General features: G+C 42.8%; 1 protein-coding gene across 1 annotated transcript in view; it reads right to left on the reverse strand.

The window, feature by feature from the left end:
• dntt (deoxynucleotidyltransferase, terminal) overlaps window positions 1-24,267 on the reverse strand; it is a 656,785-nt gene that overhangs the window by 351,389 nt on the left and 281,129 nt on the right. The window contains exons 9-10 of the mRNA XM_085994757.1: window positions 23,863-24,162; window positions 11,304-11,387 (exon numbers count right to left, since the gene is read on the reverse strand). Coding sequence (XP_085850883.1) covers window positions 11,304-11,387; window positions 23,863-24,162 — 384 coding nt within the window. The remainder of the gene's footprint in view (window positions 1-11,303; window positions 11,388-23,862; window positions 24,163-24,267) is intronic.

Here is a 24,267-nt window from a genome sequence, read left to right on the forward strand (position 1 = left end):
CTCATCTCTGGAATCAACCGAGTGAACCTTCTCTGAACCGCCTCGGGAGCAAGTATATCTTTTCTTAAATATGGAAACCAAAACTGCACGCAGTATTCCAGGTGTGGCCTCACCAATACCCTGTATAACTGCAGCAAGACCTCCCTGTTTTTATACTCCATCCCCCTTGCAATAAAAGCCAAGATTCCATTGGCCTTCCTGATCACCTGCTGCACCTGCATACTAACTTTTTGTGTTTCATGCACCAGGACCCCCAGATCCCTTTGTACTGGAGCACTTTGCAGTTTCTCTCCATTTAGATAATAATTTGCTCTTTGATTCTTTCTGCCAAAGTGCATAACCTCACACTTTCCAATATTATATTCCATCTGCCAAATCTCTGCCCACTCACTTAGCCTGTCTATGTCCTTTTGCAGGTTTTTTATGTCCTCCTCACTCACTGCTTTCCCTCCCATCTTTGTATCGTCGGCAAACTTGGATACGTTGCACTCGGTCCCTTCCTCCAAATCGTTAATATAGATTGTAAAGAGTTGGGGTCCCAGCACTGACCCCTGCGGAACACCACTAGTTACTGATTGCCATCCTGAGAATGAACCATTTATCCCAACTCTTTGTTTTCTGTTAGATAGCCAATCTTCCACCCATGCCAGTATATGACCCCCAATCCCGTGATTTTTTATCTTGATCAGTAATCTTTTGTGTGGAACCTTGTCAAATGCCTTTTGGAAGTCCAGATACACTACATCCACTGGTTCCCCTTTATCCATCCTGTATGTTACGTCCTCAAAGAATTCAGCAAATTTGTCAAACATGACTTCCCCTTCATAAAACCATGCTGACTCTGTCCTATTAAATTATGTTTATCCAAATGCTCTGTTACTGTTTCCTTAATAATGGACTCCAACATTTTGCCAACCACAGATGTTAGGCTAACTGGTCTATAGTTTCCAGCTTTTTGTCTACTTCCCTTCTTAAATAAGGGTGTTACATTAGCAGTTTTCCAATCTGCCGGGACCTTTCCTGAGTCCAGGGAGTTTTGGAAAATAATCGCCAATGCATCCACAATCCCTACCGCCACTTCTCTCAAGACCCTAGGATGTAGGCCATCAGGTCCGGGGGATTTATCCACCTTAAGTCCCATTATTTTACCGAGTACCATCTCCTTAGTGATTTTAATCGTGTTTAGCTCCTCCCCCCCCCCCATTGCCCCCTGTTTGTCCAGTGTTGGGATATTTTTAGTATCCTCTACTGTAAAGACTGATACAAAATATTTGTTCAGCGTCTTTGCCATCTCCAAGTTCCCCACCACTAGTTTCCCGGTCTCATCCTCTAAGGGACCAACGTTCACTTTAGCCACCCTTTTTCTTTTTATATAGCTGTCTTGGTGCTATAATTCTTGCTATCTGTTTTTATATTTTTGCTAGTTTACTTTCATAATCTATCTTCCCAGCATTAATTGAAGAAGTAGGAAGATTGGACGGATGTCTCCTAAGTGACCAAAGACCAGGACTCTGAGTTTGATACACTTGTTAAATTCCTCCTCAGAGGAGGGTAGTGCATCAAGCCTGAAAGGAGGAGCTGGCTCGGCTCAATTCTGGCTACAGTCTCTTCAGGACACGGGAACTGATTGGGAGACAATGGCACACTTTAAGGAATCTACCAAACCTAACCATGTACCAGGGAGATATCCCAAAATTGCATGCCACAAAATGCTGCCATTCAATCTGTTCCACATTTACTGCTTGACTATATCAAGCCTTCACACAACTTTACAGCCCTGTCATTGCATCTCATGCATACTCGTATCTCAGCAGGGCACACTTTTCAAGATGCAATGTACAGTTGAAAGCCTCTTCCAAGTGTTTCAAATGTGAAATCATTGCAACAAAATTGAAGTGCATGATGCACAGTCACTCACTGACACTCAGCTTGACCTACAGGTTGGATACATGTCTGTCACTGTGTAAGTGTTTTATCAGCTTATAGCATCTGCTCTTTGGCTGGCAGGACAAGATAGCACAATATTCAAAGGAACAGGTTCCAACCGCAAAAAGACTCATAAGTCACAAGTTCTTGATTCCCTGGGAGAAACTACCCTGGATAACGTGGCATATCATAGTATGGAGGAAGTAAAGAAAGGTGAAGCAACAGACCTTTCTCAAGCTCAGACTTAACACCATCCTGCTGTTATGTCTTGTCCCCATTCTCGCCACTCCTCTACAGGCATACACATAACCACACAAACCTCACACACAGTATCGTGTAATTCAAGCTCTGTTGGAAAGAGTGTTGGGGAGCCAGCTGTCTCACATTTGTGGCATTTATTTCATTGTAGGCCTGGAACAGCAGCTTGTTAACACTGTCAGTGACCTGAAGCAAGGCAGAGCCACACAGCATTAACACCCTTCTCATCAAGGTTTGTTAGCACCAAAATAACAACAGAAAACGCTGGAAAAACTCAGCAGGCCAGGGCAGCATCCATGGAGAGAGAAACGGAGTTAACATTAACTCTGTTTCTCTCTCCATGGATGCTGCCTGGCCTGCTGAGTTTTTCCAATGTCTTCTGTTGTTATTTCGGATTTCCAGCACCCGCAGTATTTTGCTATCGTTTTGTTAGCACCAAGACAGCTATACAGATCCTGGAAGGTGCAATTAATGAGCATGAGAAAGCCAGCACGGCTGAGGCAGATTGCATAGATGAGGAAAAGCAAGAGGTTGTGCTAAAGGAGGAGCAGGAACCTACTGGCTACATGGGTGCCATCCATAATGTTGTCGAACTATAGAAATTTACAATGCAGAAGGAGTCCATTCAGCTCCTAGTGGCTGTGCCAAAACTTTGCTAGAGCAATCCAAAACTAATGCCACTGCTCCACTCTTTCCCCATAGCCCTATATCTTCCCATTCTTCAAACATTTATCCACTTTTCCCTTTAAAAAAAATGCTCTCTGCTTCAACTACTCCCTGTGGCAAAGCATTCCATGCCCCAACAACCCCATGTAAAAAAGTCACATTCCAAATGTACACTGATGACACCTAGCTCTACCTCACCACCACCTCTCTCCACCCCTCCACTGCCTTTGATTTGTCATGCTACTTGTCCAACGTCCAATATTGGATGAGCAGAAATTTCCTCCAATTATATACCGGGAACACCAAAGCCTTTGGTCTCCATTCTTTCGCCACTGCCTCCATCCCTCTTCTTGGCCACTGTCTGAGGCTGAACCAGACTGTTTGCAACCTTGGTGTTCTAATTGACCCTGACCTGAGCTTCCAACCCCATATCCTCTCCATCACCAAGACTGCCTCCTTCCACCTCCGTAACATCACCCATCTCTGCCCCTGCCTCAGCTCATCTGCTGCTGAAACCCTCATTCATGCCTTTGCTACCTCAAGACTTGACTATACCAATGCTCTCCAGGCCAGCCTCCCACTCTCTGTAAACTTGAGATCATCCAAAACTCTGCTGCCCATATCCTAACTCGCACTAAGTCACATTCACCCATCACCCCTGCGCTCGCTGATTTACATTAGCTCCTGGTCCAGCAATGCCTTGATTTTAAAATTCTCATCATTGTTTTCAAATCACTCCATGGCCTTGCTCTCCCTATCCCTGTAACCTCCTCCAGCCCTAAAACCCTCCAAGATTTCTGCGCTCCTCCAATTCTGGCCGCTTGTCCATCCCCAATTTATTTTGTTCCACCATTGCCAGCCTTGCCTTCAGCTGCCTAGGGCCTAAGCTCAGGAATTCACTTCCTAAACCTCTCCGCCTCTCTACCGCTTTCTCCTCCCTTAAGACGCATCTTAAAACGTACCTCTTTGGTCACCTGTTCTAATATCTCCTTATGTGGCTCGGTGTTAAATTTTCTTTGTGAATCGCTCCTATGAAGTGCCTTGGGATGTTTTACTACATTAAAGGCACAATATAAATGTAAGTTGTTGTTGTTGTTGTAAAGAAATTGCTCCTACCCTCTCTTCTCAGTGACACGTTTAAGTTGATAACCCCTTGTTATTGGCTCCCAACCAATTTTTCCCTATTTACTATCAAAACCCTTCATAATTGTAAAACCATCCATTAAATCTCCTCTTAGGCTTCTCTGCTCCATTCCAGGCTGGAAGTTCTTGATTAATTTGTAAATGGGTTGACCTTGGAAGATTATGCAAGGCTGGTCTTTCAAATCAGCGGCAAGTGCAACACTCGCTGTGATCCAGCCCTACCAGCTCAGTGAAGGGGTTTGCTGAATTGTAGAGCTCAATCTATGAGGATAGTGAGATATGCAATTCTCTGACATCTCCACAAGTGACAACAGCTTGTCCACTTTTGTAAGAACTTCTTAGAATTTTACGTCTACTTGTCTTTAAAACACTGGGGGGGAGAAATTCAACATTGTAGCGCCCATTTTATATGGTCATAAAATGGGTGCAACGATGATGAATTTAGCAATGAGACAACCCGATCTGCATGAGCATTCGGGCTACTAAATTTGTCAGGGTATTCATTTTAGGCAGCCCTGGCGGCCATCTGAAACAAACGCGAGCCTTATTTCAATATTGAAATGAGGGTTTTGCGCCCATTTCAGGATCCACTTCTGAAATTCATCAACACTAGTTGGAGAATGCAGCCTGCATGCTGAGACTAGTTTTTACGGATCTACAGCTGCCAAACCAGCCTTCTTTAGAGGAACCACAGGAGGGCGCAGAAATAAAGGCAAGTACAATTTTTTTAAAACTTACTTTCATGTGGAACTGGGGGCTGGGGAGGGGTGGTGGGTGGGGAACTGGCAAGGTAAGTGGCCCATATTCGATCTGGCCACACAGGCGAGCTGTCTTCTAGAGACGCGATAGGCATTACAATGTGGCCTGATCATTATATTGCGGCCCAAGGCCCAATTTCTGTCGCACCTCAAGCCTCCCAATTCAGACGTACTCAGCATCGCAGCATACGCCCGAACACAGCCCATAACAAATTTTTGACCCCCTTCTTTTTTCCAATCATTTTCAAAGCCCATCTGGAGTATTCTCACTACAGTTTCGTTTCTCAAAAGTGAAACATCTTTGACTGCCCTACAAAAGGTAAATCGTGCTTGACTAATCTACTGGAATTTTTTGAGGATGTAACTGGTAGAATAGATAAGGGAGAACCAGTGGATGTGGTGTATTTGGACTTTCAGAAGGCTTTCGATAAGGTCCCACATAAGAAATTAGCGTGTAAAGTTAAAGCACATGGGATTGGGGGTAAGGTACTGAATTGGATAGAGAACTGGCTGGCAGACAGGAAGCAAAGAGTTGGAATAAATGGGTCTTTTTCTGAGTGGCAGGCAGTGACTAGTGGGGTACTGCAGGGATTGGTGCTAGGACCCTAGCTATTCACAATATATATTAATGATGTAGACGAGGGAACTAGATGTAATATCTTCAAGTTTGCAGATGACACAAAGCTGGGTGGGTATGTGTACTGTGAGGAGGATGCCGAGAAACTCCAGTATGATTTGGACAGGTTGGGTGATTGGGCAGATGCATGGCAGACACAGTATAATGTGGATAAATGCGAGGTTATCCACTTTGGTGGCAAAAACAGGAAGGCAGATTATTATCTGAATGGCAATAGATTGGGAAGAAGAGGAAGTGCAATGAGACCTGGGTGTCCTTGTGCACCAGTCACTGAAGGTAAGCATGCAGGTGCAGCAGGCGGTTAAGAAGGCAAATGGTATGTTGGCCTTCATAGCGAGAGGATTCGAGTACAGGAGCAAGGATGTCTTGCTGCAGTTGTAGAGGGCCTTGGTGAGACCACACCTTGAGTATTGTGTGCAGTTTTGGTCGCCTTATGCCATGGAGGGAGTGCAGCAAAGATTCACCAGACTGATACCTGGGATGGCAGGAATGACGTATGAGGAGAGATTGGGTCGATTGGGCTTATACTCGCTGGAGTTTAGAAGAATGAGAGGGGATCTCATTGAAACTTATAAAATTCTAACAGGACTAGACAGACTAGATGCAGGAAGGATGTTCCCGGTGGCGGGGGAGTCCAGAACCAGGGGTCACAGTCTAAAGATAAGGGGTAAGCCATTTAGGACAGAAATGAGGAGGAATTTCTTCACCCAGAGAATGGTGAACCTGTGGAATTCTCTGCCACAAAAGGCAGTTGAGGCCAATTCATTAAATATATTCAAGAAGGAGTTAGATATATTTCTTAAGGCTAAAGGGATCAAGGGATATGGGGAGAAAGCAGGGACAGGGTACTGAATTTGGATGATCAGCCATGATCTCATTAAATGGCGGAGCAGGCTCGAGGGGCCGAATGGCCTACTCCTGCTCCTATCTTCTATGTTTCTATTAATAGTAACAAACCTGGCTGCTGTTACTCTTTTTGAGCTTTTATTGCACATTTTCATATCGATTGTGGTTGGAGTAAATTGCCTGCTATAGGTGATAGATCTTTGGGCTAGAAATTCATTATAGCCTTGGAATGGGTGGTGTTTAGACTAAAAAAGTAGTGCCAGTTGAAAATGATCTAGACTGCATGCAAAATTCGTCCTCACTCCTCATTAAAATGATTGCAGTCATGATTCTCGTCTGAAAACTCAAGCTCATTGGCGTTACACTGAAAAGATGGACCAATATCAGGTGTAGTGTAAACGCAAGTAATGATTGCCACGGGCTTTTTTCACTACTTAAAGGGGAGGTCGATTGATGCTGCAGCGCCTCATTCTCAGCATTGTTGGGTGTGCAGCTGCCTCAACAACCATAACAAGAAGGACAAAGGGAGGGAGCACTTATTTACAAATCCTGATGGCAGATTGCCACCCCAGGAAGAGAGCTTGGAGGTTTTCTGAGGAAGCTTTGGAGGGATTGGTTTTAGCAGTGGAGAGAAGGCGTGCGGTCCTGTACCCGCCAACTGGCAGGAGGCCCTCACCACAAGTCTGCCGGACTATGTGGAGGGAGGTGGTACACCACGTCACAGGCAGCACTGTGGTCCCCAGGACCCACACCCAGTGCAGAAAGAAGTTTAACAAGCTCACATGGGTGGTCATGGTGAGTGAAGGCTTCAACAAATGCTACAAACCACCATCTGTACCACAATCTTCACACAGTGCTCAGTGCACCACACCCCCAGCACTCACCCACCAACAATCTCTACCTAGCAACACTCACACCCACATCTCACACCTTGCACGAGATGACAGCTATTCAGCTATGGCAGACACAAGGGTCATTAGTTACTAGAATTCATGTGATATGTGTGATATGTTTATAGATAAATTTATTAATTGTGTTTGGAATATTTTGACATTTCTCTCATTTCACCTTTGCACCTAGGAGGACGCTGTGATATGGCATGAGACAGGGATGGTATGATGGGGATGTGGTGAGCTACGGTGATCTGGGGTTTCATTCATGCAAATTGTAGTCTGATGAGCCGGTCTCGGACAGCCCGTCCGGAAGGCCGATTGTCTTGCTGCCTCCGCTTCCTCCACCGTAGATCCTGGAGGGCAAGGTCCACTGCTAGCACAGCCCCCATGACTTTTAGCAAGTGTTGTAGGTTGAAGCTTATCAGAAATAATTATGGAGTTTTGTACTTGCCACAACACTTCCTGATACCAAAGAACCTTGAAACGAATAAAGAAAACTTTTCCAGTAGCAGGAAGCAGCACACAGCCACTCAAACTTCAAAAACCTGTTAGCTCGGAGTAATTGGTGATGATCCCTTTAAATAGCCTCACTGGAGCTGACTTCCTGCTGCTGCACGCCACCTCAACCTATCGTTGCTCTCTCCAGCCGGTAAGTACATTGGCTAAAACAAAGTTGGGAGATCAGGCACACTCACTGACATCACAATCTCCATCATGGCGAGCTCCCTGGCGATCGAGGGTACCGGCAGCACTACCAGCAACACTGATATGGCGTGCGGCGCTGGACCTGGCATCAGCTGTCATTACAGCAGTCAACAGCATTTTAGCGCCATTTCCTGGTGCTAACGTGCAAGCCACATGAATTTCTCCCCCTTAGTTCTTAGTAGAGTCTGAGGTCTGTGTAGAAAGCTTTGTGCTGGACTACTGTGCAGGTGTATTGCTATAGTCCAAGATTAGTTAGTCATTACCACAAAATACAAACAAATCAATTGCAACTTTTAACCTTAGGCTATCGGATAGTTTATGAGTTATCAACCGCTCCTCCTGCTAACTATCTTGATTGACAGATGTCACATTTCTCAATGTAACTTTTCAGTCTGCCTTAATTCTTGAGCAACAGATTTGTATGGTCTTATCAAGCCACCTTCTATTCAATCAATTAGCTCAAAGGTTGCTTCGCCAGGAATTCAGATCTCACAGGGCCTGTCTACAAATGTAGCTTGAGCATTTCATGAAGGCATTTGAGAATGTGCCAAAAAGCTTGCAAAATTTATGGCGGAGGCCACATCTCACAACTGACCAGTGCTGCATAACAGTTTGACTGAGCTGTACACCACCATGGAGAGATTTATCATTCCATACACTGGAAACCCCAGCCCTCTTGCCTGAGGTCCTAAGCTCAGGCATATTTTCCATAACAAGTGCTCTAATTTGTTTAATACTTTTGTTATGAGTCAGAGACCTTTCTTACAATTGTTCTTTAAATTTAGTCCTCTTAGTTACATGTGTTATATTTACTAATGGCTTCTGACTATTCCTCCCTTTAAATATGTGTGCTTTACTTTAGGCATACTGAACTTGTTTGGAGAAAACCTCATATTCAGCACAGAAGATCACTGGTGCTTAGTTCAGTGTATCTTTATCATCATCAAGGCCTTTCAGAACCTTGTCTTAGCTGGGCAGACACACACATATCCTTAGGCAAACATTTTGACTGAACACTCAGATTAGTGTTGTAGCTAGTGAATTGTTCTTCTTTTAATTAAAAAAAATCAACAATCTGAGACATGCAAACCCCCAGCATAAAGTCTACTCCTCACTTATACTTCTCATGATAGATTAAAGTGCAGCTTTGGACAATGCACAACCACACAAAATCTTAACCAAGAATTTATACCCTGAAGCTAAAATGCTCAATTTATCGGAGGAACTATTAAGTAATCTTCAATGAATGTCAGATTTCTTCTACTCAATTAAATTATTTTTTCAAATGTCATCTATATATAGATATATATATATATACTGTATATATTAAAGAATTATATGAAAGGCTTACACCCGCCATGTATCTGTAGGGCAAAAACAGTCCCTAGGGCATGGGAAAATCTTTGATGTCCTTGTAAGGTGTGAATAAAGTTGGCGGCTTAAATTTCGCTAAAAACACTAGCTTCAAAATTCCTCAGGGGGTTCTGCTAGTTTCCCAGTCTAACTCCAAGAAAATAGCAGAGACGTGGTTGCGCTGTGTCCCTGTCGTTTCCAAAAGATTCCTACTTGCCTTGTAAGAACTGTAATCTTGCGACCCATTCAACATTTTTAATATATAATAGATATGGTTTGCGACAGATTAAAAAAGATACTCCGGTGTAAAGAAGGTGAACATAGTAAAGGATGTTAGCATGATAATAAGATACTTTTTCAATATCATGGAGTACAGTAGCATAGTGGTTATGTCACTGGACTAGTAATCCAGAGGCTTGGCCTAATGATCCGGAAGATGAGTTCAAATCCCACCACTGGCAGCTGGGGAATTTAAATTCAGTTAATAAATAAATCTGGAATAAAAAGCTAGGATCAGTAATGGTGAAACTACCGGATTGTTGTAAAAACCCATCTGGTTCACTAATGCCCTTTAGGGAAGGAAATCTACTGTCCTTACCTGGTCTGGCCTATATGTGACTCCAGAGCCACAACAATGCCCTCTGAAATGGCCTAGCAAGCCACTCACCTGTATAAGGCGGCTCAGCACCTCCTTCTCTTGGGCAATTAGTGATGGGCAATAAATGCCGGCCTTGCTGGCGACGCCCACATCCCATGAATGAATACATTTTTAAAAATAATAGAAAACATATGTGAAGGAGACAGTTAAAGGATAAAAGTCAGGGGGTAATTGAAGATGAAGGGAAAATAGTGAAGTTGCTTAGGGCGGAACTTTCAACTTTGGCAGGGATGTAAGATGGGCCACAGTGGATTGGCTGCCCATTAAACACCCCGCCCATTGACTTCAATGGAAAGAAAATCGGGTGGAGTGTATAATGGGCGGCAATCAACCACCGCTCATTTTACACCTCTACCAAAGTTCTACCCTTAATGATTACCTTCCACAAGTATTCACTAGGAAGGAAAATATTAGTTTAATTTCCAATAATTATAGTACAATGAATATCAGAATTTTGAAATCAATGTGAAGGAAGTACCTGATGGGTTAAGTAGTCTGGTTTAACAAAGCCCCTGGCAAGTGGTATATATTCTTGAGTGATGAAGAGGAGTAGGGAGGAAATTTGCGTGGCACTTGCTATAGTCATGAAAAAAAAATTAGGTCCTGGAGAGATTCTGTAGAGTTTTAGGTATAGAAACGCAATCCTGATATCTATAAAGAGGGTCAAATCTGACCTCAGGAACTTCAAGCCCATTAGCCTAACATCAATATCAGGGAATTGAATGGAAATGTTACTTAGGACCAGGCTGCTATACTACCAGCTTAATAATAAACAGCCATCACCAAGTTACAAAAGGAAGATCCTGTTTGAAAAACGTCCTCATTAACTGCATCATAAGTGGAATTTCATAAGTTTACTTGAGCTTCCAGAAAACCCTTGACAAGGTAATACATGTCAGTTACTCATGAAACTATAATCCACGGGTAACCAAGTGGAACTGGATAAGAAACTGGACAAGAAAAATAGGGAGAAGAGAATACTCTTGAGAGGTGTTGTGTCAGACTAGAGAGAAGCTGAGTGGAATGTATTTCTTATTTACATGCATGACCGAGTGGCAAAAAATAAATAATACTGAAATAGAGAGTGTAGAAAGGATAGCGGATGCAGTTAACATTTTGCAGATAGATTCAGATGTGTTGCAATTGGGAAGACAAATGCAGAACTAGAATTCATCACAGAATTCATGGCAAACTATTACTCACTGGGGAGGAATGAGCGATGTAGGTTTACAATGAAGTTAATAGCATTACCACAGAGAGATTTAGAAAGAGACAGTAGACTAATCAGTTTCAATATTAAGACAATGTGGAGAACCAATTAAAGAAACAAATAACATTTTGGGATACATAGCTAGAACAGTGGTAAATGTCCTTTAGCCTATCCACAATTATAATATAGCTAGAGTCTCCTTAAAATACATTTATTTAAACAAAAAGTATAATCTGCTGTTTTATTGTACCTTCTTTTTGTCATATAGACCATGGTTGTCCAGCATCATTTTTTTCTCATGGTTGGCATATCTTCTTAAGTCACGTTCAAACTGCTATATAAATAACAAAATAGAAACAAAAGTTACTAGAACATATTAATAGTATGATACTAAAGCTTGTAATGTCAATGCACTGCATTAACAGAAGGGTTGATCTTATGAACATGATGGTTTACCAGAGAAAATCTTAAAAGGGTTTTTCTGGTGGTTCGGCAACAACTTGCTAACCAAGGATTGGTAGGACGTGACATGACATGTGTCCACAAATACCCACTGAATGAGCTCAGAGGGGAGGTCCTCTCCCTCTCCACAACAGGGGGAGATAAAAGGAGAGGCAAGTCACTCTGAACCTCTCACTTGAAGCATATTGGATGATGTACAGGAGCAAGAAATGGTGAGTTACAAAATGAGGGGAGGGGGTAGAAGATTTTCTGCATTACACTTGTTTTTAAAGAGGCATATGAACAAATTACTGTGGAAAATCTTTTTTGTTTGCTAGAGAGATGATCTGTAATTTTGGTTTCAATGTGATTTACATTATCCCAGTGTGTCTTTTAAACAAACAAAAATTGATTTGCCAACGATGAAGTGCCCTTTAAATATATCAATACTGCTACCTTGATGATAATAACTGTTGTATATTCAACAGTTGACTCATATAATTTGGAGTTGGACCATCATGCTTAGACAAATAATCATTGTAAACCACACAGTAAAATACAATTTAGCATGGAGTAGTAATTATTGTTACACGCTGAAATGCCAAGTCTCCCAGAATCCATTCATCGAGGACTGTCAGTCCCTGAAACCCACTTAAAATAAATGGGTTAATGTATCCACTGAATAGTAGAGATGTTTCAAACAAGTTAAGCATTCGGAGCAGGTCTCCCATGGAGTAAGTTAAGGGTTTGTTGTCTGGTAGATAAAAGTAGCACATTTAATACATTTAGTGATATTTTGAGGATATCTTTGCATTGCATCCATTATGAACTCAGTTGAAATTAGTTAATATTCCTAAAGAGCAATGCTACCGCATTGATGAATTTTTAGATGAAATTCTTGGAACGGGCAGAAAGAGTGTGTTTCAAAAGCTCTGCTGCAATTATAAGTTCAAATTGCAGCAGATGTTATAGATGAGGTAGCATAACAACAGTGTGCAACAAAACACAACTGGAGCAAGAACAGATGTCTCATTAAATCAATGCTGGTGCATACTCGAAAAACAGGAAGTCTTGGAAAATTTGGACTGGGCTACCAACGGGCAAATGACAGATTCCACATATGCAAAGGAATGCTCCAGTAACCCTGCTTCAGCAAATAATGATGAACTCTGCAATTGAACTTCTGAATACAAGGAACATAATAACAGGAGCAGCTTTGTATGGATGAGAGCTCATAGGTACGAGAAACTTGTCTGAAGCTTTGCTGCTGCTATTATGCACAGATCTTTTGACTAATGCCAAATGCCAACTGAAGCTATTTTATACTTGTCATTAATATGCAGGTTTTGCTTAAGTTTGCTAGCAACTCTTGTGATGCTACTGTAGTCACAATTTTGTAGAGAACTGACAGTTTAACTTGGCCTTAACTCTCTGTTGTAGTAGATGTAACATGGAAATTTACCTTCAATAAGTCAATGGACTGCATGGCCGGAATTTTAACTTGTGGGTAGGGAACAGGAGTACTGGAATCTGGGAGAACGGGTTTCTCTCAGGCACTGCCAAATTTAAAGGCAGGGCCTGAGTAACATTTTTCTTCCCTGTTTCCTGCCCACAGCCAGCCAGATAGAGAGGGGTCGGAAGGCTGGGGATCGTCAGAGGGGTCGGAAGGCTGGAGATCGTCGGGGGGATCAGAAGGATGAAGATCATCGGATGGGGTCAGAAGGATGGAGGTTGGAGGGAGTGGGGGGTCAGGGGCTGGGGAACGGAGGCCAGGGGTGTCGGAAGGCCGGAGGGGGGAATCGGAGCTCGAAGGCCTCATGGGGGTGGGGGGGGCGTTGGAGGCAATATTCCCATTAAGCTAGTTGTGTTAACACTTAGATCGCTATCTCCCTAGCACCCAAAAAAAATTAGAGTGAACATTGGTGGGAGGCCTCGGGGGGAGATCGGAAGTGTTGGTGGGATGCCCGATTGCAGGGGTTTGGTAAGGCAGGAATGCTGGATCCAGCAGGTAAGTGGAAAGGCACTTATCTCCTGGATCCAGCAGTCCTCGCCTTCCTTTAGCTGGGAAACCCAGCCAGCCAGAGTTAAATTTAAAATGGAGCTCCAAAGAGAGGCATGCAACCTCATTATAATATTTAAAGTACCCCCGTCCCGCCTCTGTTAAAACCAGAAGTGGGTGTGTTGGAGGTGGGTTGGAGTCGGGATTCAAATTTTTAACACTGTAACCTCCCACCCAACCCCAACCCACCTGCCTTTGGGGTTAAAATTCCCCCCATGACTTTTGACCATACTGATTCAAATATTCCATCATTCAGTGGATTTTGTAGGATACTTAAGTTACCAACAGGAAGGTTGGTCTTTCTTCTATTATATCATCTTTTCCAACATTGCTATTTATTTGCCTTAGTGTAGATGTAGTTAGCCAGTCAAAGGCCTGAATATTTGTAATCAATGAGACTTTGCAAGCTTTGTGAACAAGAATTAGGTGGGCAATATCACGGTCAGCTTTGGTTGCAAAGTTGCTGACTTGCTCTTCTCAATACTGAAAATAAAGTACCATTTTCCCATCCATTGCCCAATTCTGCCTGAATCTGCTTGGGTGATTTACAGGAAACTTTGTGTTATCCGGAGGCTAAATGTCCGGCAAGCTCGAGCCACCGGCAAAAATCAGGAGCCGTTTCGTTAGGTTTTTTTTCTTTTCGTTGCTTTTTTCTCAACAGTCAAGCTCTGCAAGGTCTCGCTGAAGCTGTTGCTAAGCTACAGAGACACTACAGAGACGCTTGCAAGGTACGGCCGACTGTTTAGAAGCTGTGGGTTTGTTGCCAGATACGGAGCTCAAAATCTTCGTATGTTTCAACATTAGCGCTGGTTTGTCCGGCAGTTTTGATGGGACGGCAACAGCTCGGTCCCGTTGGTGCCGGATAGCACAAAGTTTCCTGTAGTTGCTCTTTGTATTTTTAGATGGAATTAAATATTCTGTAGCAGGTGGGCTGCGATTTGGGTCCGGACCCCACAGTCGAGGGGAAATTTTGTTAAAAATATAAAAAGGGGCCACAAGAGGCTACTTCAACTTGTTTCCAGGGAGGTGGCCCAGCAAACCCCCCCTGCCCCACCAGTCATGCTAAGCGGCCCCTTCTTGTGCAGGGTTGGCCCAGTCCACTTTTTGTGGCCCCGTGCCTCTTGATCTTGTACACCTCAGTAGAGTCAACCACAGCGGTGAGTGAGTGAGTGGGTGCACCCACCCAGCACTTATGCCAGGATGTGCCTACCTGCTGATTTTTGTGCTCTCATTCAATTTCTGAAGCTGAATTTTGTGGCCAACTGGCATGTTGTTGTTGTAAATGGAGATGTTGCAGCAGCTCTTCATTCACTACAGCTTCTATAACCCATGAGACAATTTGATGCACTTCAAACTTTACTCCCTATGATATTCTTTTCTGTGTTAAAGTATCAGATACCCTCCAGTGCCCACCAGCACTGATCCAGGTGGTGTGCGTGGAGTGAGTGGAAGGATGCCTTATTACCATGAGGCAGGTAGGTGCAAATGTCACTACAGGTGCATATCTGATGCCCACCTACCCTAAGCAGCTGGTAACTCCGGCCTCTGCCTGCCATGGAGGTAACCTCCCAAACCTACTCTTAGTGCCGGGTCCAATCAGTAAAACAATGTTTTCAAATCTTACATTTCGTAATGGCTGGCCTGAACCCCATTGGTCAGGCTCACATCTGCTCTTGTGGAGACCAGTACGTCTCAACTCACTTGGTAAACTGCCCTGAACCTGATGCACCAGTCGAGCCTAAGGCGCAGGAACTCCCAGCCCTGCCACCTCTCCCTTGTTGTCATTTGCCTTGAAACCAGGAAAGTCCCAGAAACAGTGGAGTCCTGCCACAAACAGGTGTCCGCCATTTCCCTTGGGGTTGCCCCGATCTCCCCCAGACTTACAGCGGGAGACTGTTGGGCCCCAATATTCACTGGGGTGGGGTTTTGAAGTGGGGGTTGGGGGAGGAGTTAAGGACGGGAATGCTGTAGCGTTTTAATTCCATGGTATGTGTGTTTTAAAAAAAAAATTCCCCACCCGGAAGCCAGTCAGCCTGTTGGGCAGGGAAATCCTGCGGCTCAAGGTAGTGTGTGGTTGGTGGGGGCTGGTCGCAGGGAGGACGAAGGTCATGCGGGTTCGGGGAGAGATTGGAGGGGGATCAGAGATTGGGGGGAGAGCTGCGGGGGTTAGGGGAAGAGTCGGAGATCACAGGGGAAATAAGGGTCGGTGATGGAGGGATCGGTGATCGTGGGCGGGTTCGCGGTGAGAAATAGATGTGAGGGGGGCGTTTACAGGTAATCTTGTTGGGCCTGGCGGAAGCACTCCTGCTCCTCCTGGCCCACAAGCAGTGCTGTAAAGGCACGTACTTGATGGATTCAGCCCTTCTCGCCTCCTTTTACCTGCCGGGTTTCCTGGGAAACCCGGCCCACTGTGGTTAACACTGTTAAAATGGAGGTAAGCAGCCTCCTTAAGAGGTTTCAATGACCGATCCATCTCCTGCGATCTGATTGGTCACCTACTCCTCGTCCCACCTTCGTTAAAACTGGAAGCGGGCGGATTCGAAGCAGCTTGAGTTCCTGTTTCAGATTTTTAACATTTTAACCTCCTACCTCCTTTAAAGCCCTGAGAAATTTCAGGGCTTCAATGTCAAAGTAAAATAGTACTGCCATGGGAGAGATGTGATCAATGACACAATAACTTCCATCTTACTGCTGATTGTATGATCAGGTATATTTGTATTTATTAACCCAGTAAATCACACTGCAGGATATTTTATCAAAGGTTATTTTCCTTCAACAATGAGATGAATTTATTAGAACTCCTTCCTTTATGACATGGAAAAATGTATCTGGTCACATCATGATGTCGCAATATTCACTCTTGTCTTCTGATCTTTTACAAAATTGGCCTTTGGAGCAGGTTTCTAGCCAAACAAACTCCAGTTTTCAAACTTACTCCCTCCATTTAAATGGACAATGGAGAACAGCAGGGAGAAAAAAAAAGCAAAGGGATTGAAAGTTATTTTTCTAGAGAAGTAAAAAGGCTAATTTTACAAGTGGGGAGTCTTGCCCAACAGCCACGCACATCGGGAATCCTGGGCACATTGCTCACGCTTTCCCTTTGAGTGAGGCTACCGACCAGCAATCTGCATTCGTATAATCCGCCATAATAAAGTATATATTAGGTACAAAGGAAGTAAAATTAAAGATAAAAATCATACAGAGAGTGATAAAGGAAAGAAATTGGGAAAAGGGAAACATAATTAAAGTGTTTCCTTTTTTGTTTTGTTTGATTATATTTGTTGTGTAGGGTTAATATTAGAAAGAAAGAACTTGCATTTATATAGCGCCTTTCAAGACCTCAGGATGTCCCAAAGCGCTTTACAGCCAATGAAGTACTTTTGAAGTGTAGTCCCTGTTGTAATGTAGGAAACATGGCAGCCAATTTGCACACAGCAAGCTCCCACAAACAGCAATGTGATAATGACCAGATAATCTGTTTTAGCAATGTTTATTGAGGGATAAATTTTGTCTGGGACAACTCCCCTGCTCTTCTTCGAAATAGGATATTTTGCGTCCACCTGAGAGAGCAGACGGGGCCTCAGTTTAATATCTCATCAGAAAGACGTCATCTCCAACAGTGTAGCACTCCGAGTACTTAATATTGCAACAATAAAGATACTCTAGCAGCTGACTAGCTTCATTATGGAGTAACGGTAGGCAGGTAGTTCCTCGGAGCTGCTCCCGCTTTGCCGATGTTGCCTTGCTGGTAGTGCGGCGGAATCCCTGCTCACACGAGTAGCACCAGCGGAATGGGAGCAGCTCCAAAGAATTTCCTGGCCAATGGTTGCTTTAGCCAAAAAGTTAGAAACTGGTCAACCTAGGGAGATAACGATCTGAGCGTTAACACAACCTGTACATTTGATGTAGGGATGCGTGTCTTTACTGTTTTATCACCCGAGCTTAGCCAGTATTCAGTGTTGCCTTATTAGTTTTTTTAATGTATTCTCAAACAAGAAACCAACCAGGTTGTTTTGCTGTCTGTAAAGTGATAGCTACTTGGAACATGATGCTTGACATTCTGACTAATTAATATTATATATAGATTCATAATGTTATATATTCAGATTTATGTTTATGTTCCTTAAAAATAAATTTGAATTAAAGTTTTTTTTTGCAGTTCTACATTAGTGGCCGTGGTTATACAAAGAGTTAATATTTATTGCCTAAATTACTCTGGCATGTTAATCTGAAAACAGAAGATTCTCTCACGTCCACCCAGCCAAGTTAAAGTCCGCATAATTAGCGATCTACAGCTGCCTATACCTCCTGACACAGAAGCTTCATTGACACTCTAGAGGTGCCTGTAATGGTACATTGGGAATTTAACATTAAAATAAGCAGTTCCACAGCTTAGAATGTTCAAAGGCAGTATTTCACTATTTCACACCTACAGTATGTAAAACGCAGCTACTTTAATTTCTGGCATTAATTTGCATAAGATTATGTAGGAATTTTTGGTGGGGCTATTCGTTGGGACCTGAAAACGATAAAATATTGAAAATCGGTGCAATACAAATAAGGCCAAATCTGTTTTAATTTAGAGATGATTCCCCAATGTTTTGCTCATGGGGCTTACCCCCCTCTACCCACCACCCCTCCCCCTCCCCCCACCCCGCTCCGAGCATACAAGCCCTGCAGATTCAGGCATGTAGGCCCGAGTGCATTTGGTGCTGAACTCCCAGTTCCACAGGAGATCATTTATTTTTTGAGGCCATGCTTCAAGTGTGCGTTGGCGTCATTACAGCCCCCAAAATGATTGTAATTATGCAGATTGGTCCACCAATAATGTGTCTCCCTGTGGTCTTTTACAGCACAGCTCTTCATTTGATGAGTGCCCATTTAAAAAGGGCAGTGGGAGGCTTCCATGCTGGTCTTTGCAGAACAATACTACTTAAAGCTAGGCTGTCTGATTTGTGATACTTGGATTCTTCCTGCTATTTATGCCAAACTGAACTTTGTGCATTATAGCTGATAGAATGTTTTTTTCTTCCTGCTTGTTGCTGTTTTCTGTGTTCACCACTCCTTTGTTTCACACCTCCAGCAACAGCATTCTTGTTGCCTTTAGTTGAAAGTCATGACTACAAGCTCAGCATGGGTATTCCCTTGGGCTTCAAGTCCCACAAAAGGAAAGACACGGTGACTTGGCTATGTCTGAAGGCACCTGCATTCATCCTCTAGACTTCAGCAATCACTGAGTTGTGCGGTTTGCTACAGCCGGATCTGCAGACTGGAACTAGAGATCCAGAGACTAGGGGTGGTCTTGTCCATTGCAGTGAAAGTCACCACTGCGTTAAACTTTTATGCCACATTTAAGGCTCATTTCAAACCACTGCTGGTGACATTTGCCAGATCAGTCAGACTTTGGTCCATTGAGGCATCAAACAGTTCCCGAAGCCTCCATAGAAAGGAGGCATCAACTCGAGAAGCCGCAGCACTTCTACCAGGTGACTGGATTCCCTAAAGTGCAGGGCCTCATTGATGGCACCCATGTAGCCATCTGTGCCTAACAACACCTCAGGACATGTATGAATCACAATGGTTACCATTTCTTTAAAGACCAAATGGTCTTGAAATCAATGAAAATAAAAATCAGGAGAGATGTAAAACAGGCTGCCGACTCGCTAGCACTTGTTTTACACTTTTGCACAAAGTCAAGATCTACCCTGTAGTGACCTTACTCAAGGGAGTTATCATTAACAGACTTTAACCTGTTTATCTTAAAATGTTAAAATTACAGACAAAAGACTGTCAATATGAACTCATTAAGTGACATTTTACCAAGAGTCATTTCTAATCGTATTTATTTAGCCTATAATTAATCAGTAATCTTTTTTAATTTTTATCGTTTGCTAGAAAATTGGATTAAAAAATCTGTTTCCTAAAATGTATTATGATATTGTTATTCCAGCAATTGGTACTTTGCTCACCATGACAGTTATTTAAGATTGCAGCTGTTATTGCTTGTCTGATATCTATGATTTTTGTTGATCCTCAGTGGTTGAGGTCATAGCAAATCTTTGGAATCTTTTTGACATGTAGCAGAATGCTTCTGGCATTGGTTTCATTTAGTTAAATGAATCCCATTTGCCCCATTGTGTGAAATATCTGCTTTTGAAGCTGGTGATGATTTGTTTGCATCAGGAGACAAAGAACAGGATTTCAGAGGAATTATGACACTGGCTCTACCTTATATCAGTATTATGTGACGGGAGGTGCTTTAATATGGTATAATGAGCTTTTCGGTGAGTTCTAAGCAAAAATAGGAGATGGAGAGCTGATTAAAACTTAAGCCTAGCTAACTGCTTTAATATGCTCCTGGACATCCAGCCTAGCAAGACAGACTGCAACGTTCATTATAAGTGTCAGCAAAGAGATAGATTGTCTCTTAAATAAATTATAGTTTTATTAAATAGCTGATGAATTTTGTCTTTTCACGCTCACCATTTATCTTATTGGTAATGTAGTAAGTACCATCCTATAGATTAGAATAGCAACCAGGCTTAGCTGTCTGTGATGCAAATGTGATGAATTTGTCTTTTTTTATAGACTCTCCTTTCTGTTGTTCAATCAATGCAACAAATCCAATTAATGCTATTTCCCAGTTAGTAAGATCACAAGGATTCAGCATCCTAGCTACTAATGAAAAATAAACTCCATTTTAATGGATAATATGTTACCTTTTATGGATTATAGCTAGAATAAGGCTGAAAGGCGGATTACAGAAGTGTATACATGTCATCACTCAAGGACTACAAGTCCCAAAGCAATCAAGGACCTGAACATGTCTGTACTTCATCCCTTGACCATCTGTTATGTCGTATAATAGGTACCTTCTCCTTTGTTGCCTTTGTAAAATAAAAGTGAGCCAAAAATAGGATGTCAAGGTGAGCTGACTGGACAATCTGTATACCTGGCAAATGTCCCAATTTTCGCAGCAATCTCCCAATTTATTGAACTACCTCCTGAAGTCCTATGCTTTAAAAGAAAAGACTCAATTTGGCAAGTTCTGGAATATCTGCTTGGAGGAGCTTAGCTTTTAGTGGAGGCTCAATCTAAATGGCCACTGAGAACTTCCTTAAATGCCTCACATATTCTCAGATTGGAATGCAACATCATAGGTAACCAGTGATATTTGTCATGCACTTAAAAACAACATTGCATGTATTGGCCAACTGATTGAGAATGAAGCATACAGGGAAGCAAGAGGAAATGAGAATGCAAAGGGACAGTGAAGAAACATTTATAAAGACTGCAACAACATAGAGAAAGAAAACTATTGGCAGAATCAATGTAAAATCAATACTTATTGAGAGAAAGGAGACTGAATAGATTGCAAAAAGAAAGAAATCTACAAAAAGAGAGAATGAAGACAATGCAAAAACAAATGGGAAGAAATCTAAAGAGAGAAAGAGAGAACTGAGAGGGAGATTATTGAGAAGCAGTGCAAAGAGAGTGAACGATTGCAAACAGAGACGGCAGGGATACTGTGGAGAGAGATAAGCAAAGATAAAGAATTGAAAAGGACAACATTAGCAAGTAAAATAAGAAAAATAAGCAAGAAGATATAAAATATAATTGTCTTTACAAATTATATTTTTAAGATGTTTTTCGCAACCTCCCTTCTTTCTGAATTCTCCACATCCTGCACATACACCCGCCAAGATTGTAAGCAGGTGACCCACTCCCAGGTCTCTTCTTGTTACTCCATATCTAGCCATTTGGACGTGTTTGTGGGAAATCCTGCAGGTTTTGATATTTTATCAGGGTTGATTTTAACCCTACCCGCCCGGTGGAAACTGGGCGGATAAGCAAGGGGGATGGAGTATAAAAGTAAGGAAGTCTTGCTACAACTGTATAGGGCGCTGGTGAGACCACACCTGGAGTACTGCATGCAGTTTTGGTCTCCTTATTTAAGGAAGAATATACTTGCATTGGAGGCAGTTCAGAGATGGTTCACTAGGTTGATTCCTGAGATGAGGGGGTTGTCTTATGAAGAAAGGTTGAGCAGGTTGGGCCTACACTCATTGGAGTTTAAAAGGATGAGAGGTGATCTTATTGAAACATATAAGATTCTGAGGGGGCTTCACAGGGTAGATGCAGGGAGGATGTTTCCCCTCGTGGGGGAATTGAGAACTAGGGGGCATAGTTTCAGAATAAGGGGTCGCCCATTTAAAATGGAGATGAGGAATTTCTTCTCTCAGGGGGTCGTGAACTTTTGGAATTCTCTACCCCAGAGAGCTGTGGATGCGGAGCCATTGAATATATTCAGGGCGAAGATAGATAGATATTTGAGCTACAGGGGAGTCAAGGGTTATGGGGAATGGGCGGGAAAGTGGAGTTGAGGCCAAGATCAGATCAGCCATGATCTTACTGAATGGCGGAGCAGGCTCGAGGGGCCCAATGGCCTACTCCTGCTCCTATTTCTTATGTTCTTATTATGTAAACAGATAAAAATGAGCAGGTTACATACCCGGAGCTGAGATCCTGACCATTTCCAACCATTTGCAAGGTTAACCAGGGTTTTATAGACTGATTAGGTGCCCACCTAAAGCAGGCAGAAAGCCTCATAAATTTATGCAAATTATGGTCCTATTACATCAAAAGGAGCCTGATGCAATTTTAACTGGGGCTTAAGCTGCCTTGGCTTTCCCGCTAGGTAGAAGCAGGTCTGCAGTGGGTCTGAAGAGGCCCATCTGGTAAGTCTAAAATTCGCCTTTATGTGGCCAGGAGGAGCAGGAGTGTCCTCTGGGCCCTACAAGGAAAGTCACAGCCACCCCTGCCTCCAGCTCTCTCTCTTCCCTCAGGTATGGTAGCATAGTGGTTATGTTACTGGACTAATGATCTGGATTGAAACATGAGTTCAAATCCCACCACGGCAGCTGGGGAAGTTAAATTCAGTTAATTACATTTTTTAAAAATCTGGAATATAAAGCTAGTGTCAGTAATGGTAACCATGAGTTGATCGGATTGTCGTAAAAACCCATCTAGTTCACTAATGTCCTTTAAGGAAGAAAATCTGCTGCCCTTTTCTGGTCTGGCCTAAATGTGACTCTAGACCCACAGCAATGTGGTTGACTCTTAACTGCCCTCTGAAATGGCCTAGCAAGTCACTCGGTTGTATAAGGCGGCTCACCACCACCTTCTCAAGAGCAATTAGGGATGGGCAATAAATGCTGGTCTTGCCAGAAATGCCCACATTCCATGAATGAATAAATTTAAAAAAAACACAAGAACCCCTGAAACCCCCTCCCTGCTATTTACCTTGAAGTGGACGGGCAGCTCTTTGCCTGTCAGTAACCGCTCCGCACCCTCTTCGGGCTGGAAGCGAACCTCTCATTTAAAAGAGGCCCGGCGGTTAAAATCCCTATGGCCTCCCGCTGCCACTGCTGTGCCAGAAGTCACTCACTGGAGCGTTTTCCTGCCAGAGACCAACTCCGTGTTAAAGTCCATCTCTCAGTCTCTGTGAGCAAGTGCCCGTTGTCTGCTTGGCACCTGGTCACAATGGTCCCAACATGTGGAGCTACAGGCACAATCCTGTAACCTGGGGGTATTTATTTGTCCATATAAGTTGAAGGAGGCACGTTAGTGAAAGGTATTGAAAACCAATGGGTGTCTAATCTTAGATACAGGAGAGCAATGTATGATTGACAGTTTAGAGAAACATCATCTGCATGTGCTGAGGTCCTGTAATGCAGATTGCCATGACGCTGTTCTTGGTAAAGTTAGCTGAATAAAATAGTGTCAGAAAAAATAAGCTCTCGGTCTTCATTTTATATAATTTAAAATTGTTTAGGGCAAGACTATTAAAAAAAAGTGTCAGCCAGTTGTGCCTTTGTAGGATTAATTTTACTCTGTGGCAAAATGTGTATGAAGGTGTTCAATAGATGTGGCTGGCTGCATTGCAATCATTTGCATCAAATTATTCAATGTGACTGTCTATCCTAAATGGATTTTCATTGTTGTTTCAATCCATATCTAGCTGGCAAAAATACAGATTTACCTGGGATTGCTACTTTTGTAAATTCGTCGTGGGGCTGGCTGTCTGAAAATGTAATTGACTTTGGTGTCGGGAGTTAGAACCGGGCGAGCTGGAAAGATGTAAACACTATTGAGAAGAGATACATTTCCTGAGCCATTAATGCATTTATTGACTGTGATGTGAGTCTGCCTGGGTCCTATTGGTTAAAGACAATTTCCAAAGAGAGAGATATATATCTATTTCACTGCTTACTGATTATTAATACAATTTAAAAAGAAATCTACTCACTCTCGATCCGCTCCATCCTAAGAGAGCAAAGGCAAATTGCTGAGCAGGCACAATAACCAGATCCACACGGATGGCCTTCCAATCTTTAATCTTAGTCTCTTTCTCGGGTTCTGCCGCCTTGTCGGTTAGCCTCACCGCAGACACAGAGGACACACTGAGGTCTCTGTTGTCCACAAGTGTTTTGTTTAATTTTATAATCAGAAAGCATTTTTGAAAATGATCCATGGCATCATATTGTGTGCTGGGTAATTTTCTCTTTTCCAAAGTCGCCTCCACAATATCGCAGTACAGGAGCAAACCCTGAGAAAAGGGGAAATTATCTGTGAATGAATCATTGACTGAAATCATAAGCAGAGTTGTAAAATTGTCAAATTTACAAAATAGTACATCACAAATACGAAGAAA

Source organism: Somniosus microcephalus, chromosome 8 (genome assembly GCF_052327205.1).
Source record: "Somniosus microcephalus isolate GS21.2 chromosome 8, FLI_Smic_1.0, whole genome shotgun sequence".
Taxonomy (NCBI): domain Eukaryota; kingdom Metazoa; phylum Chordata; class Chondrichthyes; order Squaliformes; family Somniosidae; genus Somniosus; species Somniosus microcephalus.